Genomic DNA, 12,261 nt, shown 5'->3' on the forward strand with positions numbered 1-12,261 from the left:
TTTCAAATCATTAGATATACAGGAATAAACTTTTGTGTCATTTATTCAATATGTTTGATTAGGAAGTATTATGGACAACTATTCTGAACTATTTCTCCACTTCAAGAACCAAAAGAAAGAGAAAACAAAGCTGGGTGAAGACCTAACCAACTGCATTTAACACTGCAAACTGCCTACTTAAGTACTGCTACCTGTTATTACTAGTCATTTAGCTTAATGTGATTAGAAATGTGTGGATTCAAAAGTCCAAGTTGGAGTATTAAAAGTGAGTTGAGTATTTCTGTAACTGCTGATCTCCTGGGACAGTCTCTAGAGTGTAAAGAGAATGGTGCGAAAAACAAAAAAACAACCAGTGAGCAGCAGATATGCGGACAAAAACGCTTGGTGGTGAGAGGTCAGCGGAGAATAGTCAGACTGGTTTGAGCTGACAGAAAGGCTACAGTAACTCAGATAACCACTCTGTACAATTGTTGTGAGCAGAATAGTGTCTCAGAATGCACAACACGTGGAACCTTGAGGCGGATGGGCTACAACAGCAGAAGACCACGTCGGGTTCCACTTCTGTCAGCCAAGAACAGGAAACTGAGACTGCAGTGGGTTCAGGCTCACCAAAACTGGACAGTTGAAGACTGGAAAAAGTAGTCTGGACTGATGAATCTCGATTTCTGCTGAGGCACACAGATGGTAGGGTCAGAATTTGGTATCAACACCATGGGATGTGGTACTGTAGAAGGGGAGATTTGCAGCATGAATGTGCAGCTGACAAATCTGCAGAAATTGCATAATGCATTCATATCAACATAGACCAGAATCTCTAGGAAATGCTTCCAACATCTTGTGGAATCCATGCCACAAAGAATTGAGGCTGTTTTTGTTTTTTTCTTGTACACCTTGTGCACACAAAAAGACTTTTTCAAACACTGGTTATCATGTTACATACAAGGAACTTGTTGTAGCTTTACATCTTGTGCTCAAAATGCAGATGAACACCATGAACTAAGAGATTTTTTTTCTTTCAAATTGTTGACTATTTAATGCACAATGAGCAAGGCTAGACACTTTTAGATTAGCACAACAACAGGAACACATGGTAGACTAGCAGGATGAACTAAACAGGTCAAGCCAGGGTAGCCAAGCTGGTCTGTCTATATGGCAAGTACTGAAACCACAGTTACTCAACAAAGTGTGTTTCATTTCAACCAGACACACCATAGTGGAGCAGACTATTACATATCTATGGTGTTAAAAAAAAAAAAAAAAAGCTTTGGTAAGCAGTCAGCAGATTTTAGGTATGATTTTGGAAATGAATTACAGTAATCACACCACACTCTTTGAAAAGTCCTTGATGTTACATTACTTTGGAGCAGAGATCAGCCATGTCTCATTTCAGAAAATCTCTGTTGTTTTGTTACCAGTTCTTATAATCTGAGCACGCTGGTTGTGAACAGTCCGAGTAGCTGAAGTTTATAATGTGAAATAGAAAAACAGCATTAATGATTAAATTATTGAACCTACACATATGTACACAGTCAATGTAAAGAGTATTTCACTTTAACAATCCCATACTGGCTAAACTGTATTTTTATGGTATTTAATTAATTCTTGTGTTTACATAAGTCACACTTAAAAATGTAATTTCATGGCATTAAATATATGTTAAAAAAAATTAAATCTATCGCAAAAAAAACGCATTCATTTAGCTTAAGTTAGCTCGTTTATTTTTTACATTTGAACAGCAAAAATCATACACTTTTCTCTAAAATAACAGTCCTTTATTGCAAAAAAAGAAAAAGATAAGCAGAAAATGAAACCAAATTTAGAGCCATCCACACTATTGCAACCACATAATTTTTAGATATACTCTACAATGAGTTTTGGAGGATCACAACAGCAGTTTGGTCCTTTACTCTTGGCTGAACATGAAACATAAATTTTTTACACACATAAATCACATGACACACTCTTTACAAATCAGTAAAGAGGCACTGTCTTTAAAAACAACGTCACATACTGACCTAAGCTTGATTACACCACTCTGTCAAGTCAATTCAATACCAGTATCACTGGCTCACTGATGACATGTTGGGCAATTAATTACATTAAAAAAAAAAAAAAAAAAACGATTGTTTTACAGTATTATATAAAATTTCAAAATGCCGCATTTGTTCTAGAGGTAGACCGATATATCGGTTTTTGCTGTTTTACCAGTGCCGATAGTTGCATTTTGGAACTATCTGTTATCTGTAAAAATCTATATAGCCGATAGTTTTCATTTTATTCCTCCATGTTCCTCTGTGGCCGGTGCTGGAGGATTCTACAGTTAGAACGGCTCAATTCTCCAGTAAAACAACAGCCTCTATAGAGGTGAAATAAAAACAATCACTCACACCTCGTGGGGATTCTTTGACAACATATATCCATATTTTTATCCTTAATCCAATGCATATTTTGCTCTTTTGAATAAGTTAAAGTGTTCTAAATTGCACCGAGAGAATGCAAAGAAAATGCGACTAAATGTGCCTGCACAAACATCGTGATCTCCAACTTCATACCTAGTGAATAATTATAAACCATATTCCTCATTATATATGATCTGGTGAATATATAATCTATAAAAAGCGGGAAATCTAATAGGGGCAACTTGTATGGTATGATTATTAGTTTAGCAATACATAAAACAACCACATTAGAAGACAACTTTGGCACTTTTACTGTAAACCTACTGAAGTCTATTGTCTATTCTATATATAAATGCCCTATATATATATATATATATATATATATGAGGCTTTAAAACTTAAACTCTTAAAAGAATACAATGTTAGAATACCATACCAGGAACTATTCATTACCCTCTAATGACCTCTTGCACTATTTTTTTTCTGTAAAGTAATTATATGCCCAATATTGAGGAACCTACTAAATATTAATAGCAAATAAAAGGATGTGTGCACTTTTACATTTGACCAAAAGAACCTGCTAGAAAATAAAACTTATAATGCAACTGCAGTAAGACAGACAGTTTAAGAACATAATTTTTTTTGTTTTTTTTTCTAAAAATGGAATAACATTCAAATTGGACCCTCTGAACAAGCTCCGACGTGCAAATAATGACACAGGTGTTAGCAGATTGTGTTACTTCATACAGTTCATGTGTAGAAATATCTTCCGTGTCCAATATCAAAGAGCTGAATCAAGGATGACCAAAATGGCCTTTACGTACAATTAAAGCAGACGTGAATGGCTCACACCACAAAGAAAGGCTCAAGTCTTTTAACCAGGCAAGACGATAACAAAACTGTAATCAGTCGTTTTTCAGACTAGATTGTATTCCTTCAACGTGAGCTGCAAGATGGAGTCCTTTACAGCAGCAAACACGAATCTAATGTTTTCTGTGTCAGTCGCGCAGGTGAAGTGAGAATAAATTATTTTCTGGATTCTGGAGTCTGGATTGAGGTCGACAAACATCTTTAGGATGAATTCCCGTGCGGCATGAGAATCTCTCTGGACTCCTAAAAACATCACAGAAGAAAACAAGGTTAACTTGGTTTTCTCTAAACTGATCTGTCTTTATGGTCATTTAATAAACTGACAACCATTGTTCTGGGTGGTTGCAGCTGCTTACTGACCCAAGTTAAAGATCTCACTTCCAGTTCTTTGTCTATGACATTCTGGTTCACGTTTCTTTGGTGTAACAGAGACATTAAGGATGAGACGGGTCATTTGTATACATAGGAATGGGAGAAATCGTAACACTCAATATGGCGGCCATAGGAACGGAAGTCCCATCTTACAGTTAAAAGAGCCAACCACCTTTTTGATAGGAACATCGCCTGTCAGTTTACTTAAATTATAAGTAAACCTCACTTGCAGGGAAAAAAGGAACTTCAATATGCATGCCTATAATGTTCTTCTGTGGTTTTTGACATAATATAGCCAACTCCTGGCCTGGCATGGTTTTTTTCATTCTATACTTGATTATAGAGTGATACTTGATTCGGTATGTGACTTGGTGAAACTTAATTCGGTATGTGACTTGGTGATACTTGCTATTAAATTGACAGTGCAGTAGTTTCACTGTCCTTAAACTTGCTCACCTGGTAAATATTAATGATTAATAAAATAAAGTTGGGCCAACATAAAAAAAAAAAATTGAATAAACCCAAGTAAATCGAGTTTGATGAACCTAAATTAGTTGGATAAAACTGATATAGTACTTTGATTTGATTCTGAATGAAAGACATTAAATTATGTGTGAAATTTTCTATAATTAAATTAAGGTAATGACTCTTCTTTTCGAATGTGATGTTCCCTTTCAAATCTCTCATGGATTACAAAACAACAGATTGCAGTATTTTTACTTACCATCATATTCAGGAAAGTAATCTACAAGATGTGAAAACATAATTTTCTCCTCCAGAAGGTCTTTCTTGTTCAGAAAAAGAATAACTGATGAATTCTGGAACCAGGGATATGTTACTATCGTCCTAAACAATGCTTTACTTTCCTCCATTCGATTCTGTGAAAAAAAAAAAAAAAAAAAAAAAACAACACAACAACATGGCAGTTTCAAAGGTTATTTTAGACCTGCTTTAGTTTAGCAATCAACAGTAAATGAATGTGCTTCCATTCAAACATCACTAAAATGAGCACAGCTTGCCGTTTTAAATTCATAATATAAACATAGATTGTCCTCAGTTATAGGTTTATACCATTCACCAAGAAAGCTCGGTAACAGGCAAACTCTTAAGGACAGATACAGCTCTCTTTTTTTTTTTTAAACACAAATAATATTTATATGGAATAGAGAGCCTGTTGTTACATATATTCATTACTCCAGTGAATATCTGTCAGAGTACGTTTATTTTTTAAAGGCTATTTTTGTATAGATACATCTAGAAGTCTTGAATAAAAAAAAGAAAAAAAAAGAAAGAAAAAGAACAGTTAATTAAAAGCATGTTGAGCTTCTTTTTTTCTGTCCCTATACAGTAGCAGCGCTAGACGTCACACTATATGGGTAGTAAGTAATCAAAATAAGAAGCTGCTTTTTTTTTTTTTTTACATTGATTTGAGAAGAATATGTTTTTGATGTATTAAATATTATCCATTACTTTTAATCCATCTTCCACAACACACCTGTATTTAAAATGTATTTAAATCTAGTTAATGGATTTTCAGCAATATTTAAATAAAATTATGAAACTATAAAGGTAACATGCAAAAATAAGAAACAACAGAAAATGTAGTTAATAACTTTTATAAAAAAACATTACATAAAAATACACGACAACTTGGCCAATATAAATATGGCGACCGACTTCACATTTATGAAAAATACCCTTGTCCTAAAAATCTATTTTTTGACTCTAGTTTAGCTTGACTTAATTTGCATTAATGTGTACAACACAAAATATTAATTATAAGGTGAACTCAGAGTGATGCATAAAGTAAAAGAACAATTGTGAGATCCCTGAACTTCTTTGGCTTAAAAATCCATAAAATTATGGTTTTAAGTACCAACAACTCAAACGATCAAGTACAGAACTGAGGTTGTGGGGAATACCCATAAAACGCTGGAATAAGTTAAGCATGTTTGTATGGTCAAAAGCAACTTTTTGAAGCATTTAATTAGTCGTTATTAAAAATTAATAAAGACTTTAGCTCTTTATGGTATACCTGTAGTTTTTCCCTGCACCTGTGAATGTCTTTAGATGAAGTGCAGCTTAATCTGTACTTCTTTGGGGAATTAAGTTTAATGACTGTCCTCAGTCAATGTTTTCTTTTGGAGACAATTAAATTAAGTAGAAACAATAATATCAAAGTTCATTTGAAACAACGTGATGTTAGTTGTTAAATCTTCTTCGTGTGACATACCTTTATAAGGAAATAAAGTTGAATGAACTGATACATTTGTGTCATACTGAATCTAACAAAGGTTTTGTAATTATGCTGACCTAAAATGACCATAAGTTGAATTAACTTAAAGTGTGATGCAAACATCCAGAACATAAATTTTCTTTTTAATTTACTTTTTAATTTTGGTTGCTTGCCTGAATGTATTCTATTGTGGTTTTATTGTGTTGTCTTGTTTACCCCAACAACATATGATGATATTGAAATTTTACTTTGGATGTAAGAATTCACAAATATTATACAAATCAAAGACATTTTTTTAATTAGGTGGTTGAAACCAACAAAGGTAACCACTACTAAAGAAAACACACTTATATACTTATAAACTAGCTCTGTCTCCACTTTACAACATGTTAACTGCTGAAAAGGTAGTATGGATCATTTGGCTCCCTCTGCTGGTAGTTTATTACCTCATTGTCAGACTCAACCAAGACTTGGTCATATTCACTGAGTGCTACCAGGAACATGATGGAGGTGACGTTTTCAAAGCAGTGGATCCACTTCCGCCTCTCTGACCGCTGGCCACCTACGTCTACCATCCTGATGGAACCGGAGATCGAATTACAATCGTGAACATGATATCATATGAGTGCTGGGCTGAATTTGACAAACTCAGTTCTTCTAAACAATGCTGTGAGACATAACCACTTACAGTATCTCACAGGAGTACAGCCCTCACATTTTTGTAAATATTTTATTATATCTTTTCATGTGACAACACTGAAGAAATGACACTTTGCTACAATGTAAAGTAGTGAGTGTACAGCTTGTATAACAGTGTAAATTTGCTGTCCCCACAAAATAACTCAACACACAGCCATTAATGTCTAAACCGCTGGCAACAAAAGTGAGTACACCCCTAAGTGAAAATGTCCAAATTGGGCCCAAAATGTCAATATTTTGTGTGGCCACCATTATTTTCCAGCACTGCCTTAACCCTCTTGGGCATGGAGTTCACCAGAGCTTCACAGGTTGCCATTGGATTCCTCTTCCACTCCTCCATGACGACATCACGGAGCTGGTGGATGTTAGAGAACTTGCGCTCCTCCACCTTCCGTTTGAGGATGCCCCACAGATGCTCAATAGGGTTTAGGTCTGGAGACATGCTTGGCCAGTCCATCACCTTTACCCTCAGCTTCTTTAGCAAGGCAGTTGTCATCTTGGAGGTGTGTTTGGGGTCGTTATCATGTTGGAATACTGCCCTGCGGCCCAGTCTCCGAAGGGAGGGGATCATGCTCTGCTTCAATATGTCATAGTACATGTTGGCATTTATGGTTCCCTTAATGAACTGTAGCTCCCCAGTGCCGGCAGCACTCATGCAGCCCCAGACCATGACACTCCCACCACCATGCTTGACTGTAGGCAAGACACACTTGTCTTTGTGCTCCTCACCTGGTTGCCGCCACACACGCTTGACACCATCTGAACCAAATAAGTTTATCTTGGTCTCATCAGACCATAGGACATGGTTCCAGTAATCCATGTCCTTAGTCTGCTTGTCTTCAGCAAACTGTTTGCGGGCTTTCTTGTGCATCATCTTTAGAAGAGGCTTCCTTCTGGGACGACAGCCATGCAGACCAATTTGATGCAGTGTGCGGCGTATGGTCTCAGCACTGACAGGCTGACCCCCCACCCCTTCAACCTCTGCAGCAATGCTGACAGCACTCATACGTCTATTTCCCAAAGACAACCTCTGGATATGATGCTGAGCACGTGCACACAACTTCTTTGGTCGACCATGGCGAGGCCTGTTCTGAGTGGAACCTGTCCTGTTAAACCGCTGTATGGTCTTGACCACCGTGCTGCAGCTCAGTTTCAGGGTCTTGGCAATCTTCTTATAGCCTAGGCCATCTTTATAGAGCAACAATTCTTTTTTTCAGATCCTCAGAGAGTTCTTTGCCATGAGGTGCCATGTTGAACTTCCAGTGACCAGTATGAGAGAGTGAGAGCGATAACACCAAATTTAACACACCTGCTCCCCATTCACACCTGAGACCTTGTAACACTAACGAATCACATGACACCGGGGAGGGAAAATGGCTAATTGTGCCCAATTTGGACATTTTCACTTAGGGGTGTACTCACTTTTGTTGCCAGCGGTTTAGACATTAATGGCTGTGTGTTGAGTTATTTTGAGGGGACAGCAAATTTACACTGTTATACAAGCTGTACACTCACTACTTTACATTGTAGCAAAGTGTCATTTCTTCAGTGTTGTCACATGAAAAGATATAATAAAATATTTACTAAAATGTGAGGGCTGTACTCACTTCTGTGAGATACTGTATCTACAACAGTGACCTAGAAGTGGAGAGTGGATTTACCTGAATATGACACTGTGTAGGTCAAAGGGGTATTCAATGATGCCTGTTGTGGGCACTCGGACCCTGAGCACATCTTGCTGAGTGGGAACGTAAGAAGGATCAGAAATGCGATCCAGTGAATTTAGATAGCTGTGGACAAACAAGGGCCATACGGAGTTTTCACAGATCTAAAGCATCTCATTAGGCCTGAAAAGGTTTTGCTACTGGGATACTATAGTTTACTAATGTTAACAAATACAACCTTATAGTAAAACGTTACCTGAATTTTTGTAGTGTGCTATTATTTTCATGACAATTAAAACCAGTTTCTTCCAAATCCCATTACTGAGGTGCAAAATACAATCTCATTTTAATTACAGTAATGTGAAAATATGATTTCAATCATAAAACGGTGTTCGGACAGGATGATTTTCATTTATAAAATAATGTCACAATGCAGAGAAAACCAAATTGGTCCTGAAAATAGGCTTTATTTTCTTCAGGGCAGGATTAAGACTCCTTAGGCATGAACACATATAGTACCCCCCCAGGGGCGAGGCTAGGGGTGGGCTTACCTGACTTAAGCCACGGATGTTTCAGGAAAAGCCCTTGATGTTTTTATAACCTTGTACTATTCACCGAATTTTCATGCGTACTTTAAAATAAAATCCTTTAGCAACAGTGTCTCCTCTTAGAAAAACGGACTTAAGACAATTTTAAAAATGCAGTCGCGTGGTGCCCCCCTGGACATGGTGCCCCTGGGCATGTGCCCAATTGCCCATATGTTAAGTCCAGCCCTGATTTTCTTTGTAGAACATTTTTAATTATTTATTTTCGATTTTGGGGTGAAATATGACCTGGACATGCCTTTATGAGATAGAGGAGGTAGTTACTTTAATCAATTCCATTTTATATGAATTTGTTAATAATCGAAACTTTCAATGTTGTAGAGCTCTCCAAATGGACACTGACAGATATAACTCTTCCATATTGGAATAGGTCACTGGATAAAGACAATAAATGTAAACCCTAAATGACACGTGACTGCATAAATTGGTATAAAGAATGTGTTGGATATCTCATATTGAAGCCAGACTACAGTCCAGAGGGGAAAATATGATGGCTTAGAGGTTGCTCTTTCATAGCTCATGAGTCTTAGCAGAGTTCTCAATTATGTTTCATTTAAGTGTCAACTTTGTATCAGACGTTCCTCCTAAAATTCCTAAGGAGAAATCAAACTAGAAACAAATGAGACAATTGTTGACATTCAGTATGTGTACAGAGCTACAAAACTGGTGTGGATTGCACGGCTCAGATCCTTTGGTCTTGGAAGAATCTGATGAGAAATGTTTAAGTTCATAATGAAATGTCTGGCTTTGATTGCAGACTCTGGCAAAAGATCTTAACAAATCTTATCACAGTCTGAGACATTGTTGAGATCTCTTCCGTAACTTCTGATACAAGGGTGTTTGTCTTGAGAAGACTTCCGCAAAAGCCTCCATTTAACCTCTTTGCTCTCTAAGAAAAAACAATTCAGATATTAAAGAGATCTCATTTGCGATTTTTCCATTCTTATGAAAGGTTGAGAACGCACTCACTATTTTGTAGAATCTGAGAGCTGGTACTCTCTCCTCCGGTCATAGCACTCCTGAATTCCTGGGTCATACCATAAACTCCTGATGGCATCTACATAGGGGCTGATGAAAGTGAAGACCTTCTCTACATCCATTTCACAGACTATGTTTGCATTAGCCTGTGAAGGGAAAAGGTATTTAAAAACAAAACAATGGCTTTGCCATAGTGATACCAGCATAAATCTGATGCTTTATTCAACAGGACACACTAAACCCTCTTAGTCACGTCCTAGCCAACTTATGCCTATTTGTAACCTGGTTAAAACTTTACTGACCCATTTTACTTGAGACTCAATTTTCGTAATATTCTCTGTCTCACTACATCTGACCCAATAAGATCGAACTAATAATATTTCAACAGCACTTAAAAGAAAAATGGGTTTGCCTTCCGGGCTATCTACAAATGGAAAAAAAAAACAAGACAGCACATTTCTGCAAGGCAGTAAAACGGTATAATTAATTTCATTGCTTGGAGGGGTAATTTTGTTAAGCTTGGGCAACTTGATTAGCCACAGTGAAAGTATCTCTCATAGTTTTCGTCTTAGCAGTTGACCTAAATATAAAGGTGAGGTTACTAAGTGGCATCTACATATACAAATGGGAATTTGTATATGCATAGATGGAGCCGTGACAGTGGACGTACCTGATTCACTGAGCCATAGCCCTCATGCAGGCAATGCAGTTTTGAATCTGGCTTGCAACATTTCACTTTTCCGTTCCCCCCTCTTCTCGTAATTATTTCCTGTCATCTCTAAACTATCCTATCCACAAAAATGTCAAAAGGGCTAAAGAACCTACTGTAGCTGTGACATTCTAAACACTATATAATGCATAACATATTACTTCCTCTATAGAATGCATTACAAAACATCTTACAGTACCTTATTATGTTCGTATTTGTAGGGGATCTGGAGAGTATCCATTGCTCGTATCATGGCCTGCATTGATGTGAAGATGTTTTGGAAGACCAGCTTGGTAAAGCCTCTCCTGTCCTCCTCTGAATACCCCGATCCGTTGATGATTCTCATCTGTTTAATAAAGGTGCTTTTCCCACTCTCTCCAGTCCCTGAAAGCGGAGAACAAATGTGTGAAAAATGATTTGAACTAGCTTTGAGAAATATGATTCATTTTAATGAACCGGTTTGCTTGAATCACCACTCAAAAGTGTTCCCAGAAGTAGTGTGTTTGTTTTTTTTTGCAATAAATATTCAGTTAAATACTGCTGTTATCATAGTTTTCAATTAGGCACTATAGATTAGGCTGCTTTTAATTGCATTGATTGTATTATTGTAAATGTATCTGTTCCAGTTTGATTCTGTCACTCTACTTGAGACCCCATATTGTTTTTGGCCAAATAAAAAAAGCCAAATGCTAATGTTGTGTTTTAATATCACTCACTTTTCCTCCCAAACAAATTCCCACCACAGTCAAGTGATTCACAAACGCTTTTCGAATCAGTTCAACCCAATAATAAAAAAAGAATCAATTTCAGTTTGATTCAGTCACTACTTGAGACCCCATGTTGATTTTTTCTTTGTTTTCACCAAATAAAACAGTCTACTATTAATGTTGTGTTTCAATGTCAGTTGCATCAAACTTTTCCTCCCAAACTAATTCCCACCACAGAATAATTGATTCACAAACGCTTTCCGAATCGGTTCAACCGTACAATACTAAAATAATTGATTCTAAAGAACGATTCGTTGGCGATGGACTCGCTGATTTATCCACAAGAATGGCCAAACGAGATGCTCAGCACCTGCAACAGTTGTCCCACCTGCTGATCATGTATGAATGTAAATAAAGAGATCAGTCGTTTCTTAGTAAGACAATTAATCGTGCAGTAAAATGAAGCACTTACACAGATGTTACTTTAGATTTCCCACGCATCATTTAATGAATAAACGGGTTCAGATGCCTGAATAAAACTCGGTGTGTCTGCATTCGTAACGCCGCACGAAAGTGTAATAAAAGCGTCAGATTTGAAGCATATGGTTTCTCGTACCCAGCAGCAGCAGCTTGAGTTCACGCCTCGCGTCTTTCTTGTCGCGGCGGAGCTGCCGCTCGATCTCATCGTTGATCCGCCGCGCGTCTTTCGCCTCCTCGCTGAGGCAGCACGCCATGACGGAGTCCAGTGTCATGACTCTCCACGACTATTTACAGTTACTCCACTGGAAGAACATCAGTGCCAACTCAAATCTAATCCATAGACGTTTTCCTCCTGTTGATGTAAATGCCAGTTAGAACAGGCTCGGTTTGAACTCTCCGCTACTCCATAGGTTATAGTGGTGTCGGAAAGAATCACTCTTTTGAATGGGTTCTTTTTTTGATGATTCTGTAGAACCGATTCGCAACGTGTTTGAATCACTAGACTGTCGGTGGGTATGTTAGAACCGTCCGTAAACACCGCA

General features: G+C 37.4%; 1 protein-coding gene across 1 annotated transcript; it reads right to left on the reverse strand.

Annotated features, from left to right (window-relative positions):
• Nucleotides 1-1,716: 1,716 nt before the first annotated feature.
• On the reverse strand, nucleotides 1,717-12,127 carry gnaq (guanine nucleotide binding protein (G protein), q polypeptide). Its single transcript, XM_051696178.1, has 7 exons — nucleotides 11,856-12,127; nucleotides 10,732-10,916; nucleotides 9,815-9,969; nucleotides 8,238-8,366; nucleotides 6,324-6,453; nucleotides 4,366-4,519; nucleotides 1,717-3,512 (listed from the first exon to the last, which is right to left on the reverse strand). The coding sequence occupies exons 1-7, from the start codon at nucleotides 11,989-11,991 to the stop codon at nucleotides 3,316-3,318; spliced, it is 1,086 nt and encodes a 361-aa protein (XP_051552138.1). The 5' UTR covers nucleotides 11,992-12,127; the 3' UTR covers nucleotides 1,717-3,315.
• Between the last annotated feature and the right edge of the window lie 134 nt (nucleotides 12,128-12,261).

The sequence above is a fragment of the Myxocyprinus asiaticus genome, chromosome 4 (genome assembly GCF_019703515.2).
Source record: "Myxocyprinus asiaticus isolate MX2 ecotype Aquarium Trade chromosome 4, UBuf_Myxa_2, whole genome shotgun sequence".
In the NCBI taxonomy this organism is placed as follows: Eukaryota; Metazoa; Chordata; class Actinopteri; order Cypriniformes; family Catostomidae; genus Myxocyprinus; species Myxocyprinus asiaticus.

Excerpts from the sequence above, each read along its gene's own strand:
- gnaq (XM_051696178.1), bottom strand. The coding sequence starts at position 11,991 with ATGACACTGGACTCCGTCATGGCGTGCTGCCTCAGCGAGGAGGCGAAA. Across the intron at positions 9,970-10,731 it reads ACAAATACGAACATAATAAG|GCTAATGCAAACATAGTCTG; the intron begins GTACTGTAAGAT and ends TTCCCTTCACAG. Across the intron at positions 8,367-9,814 it reads CTCTCAGATTCTACAAAATA|CTATCTAAATTCACTGGATC; the intron begins GTGAGTGCGTTC and ends GTTTGTCCACAG.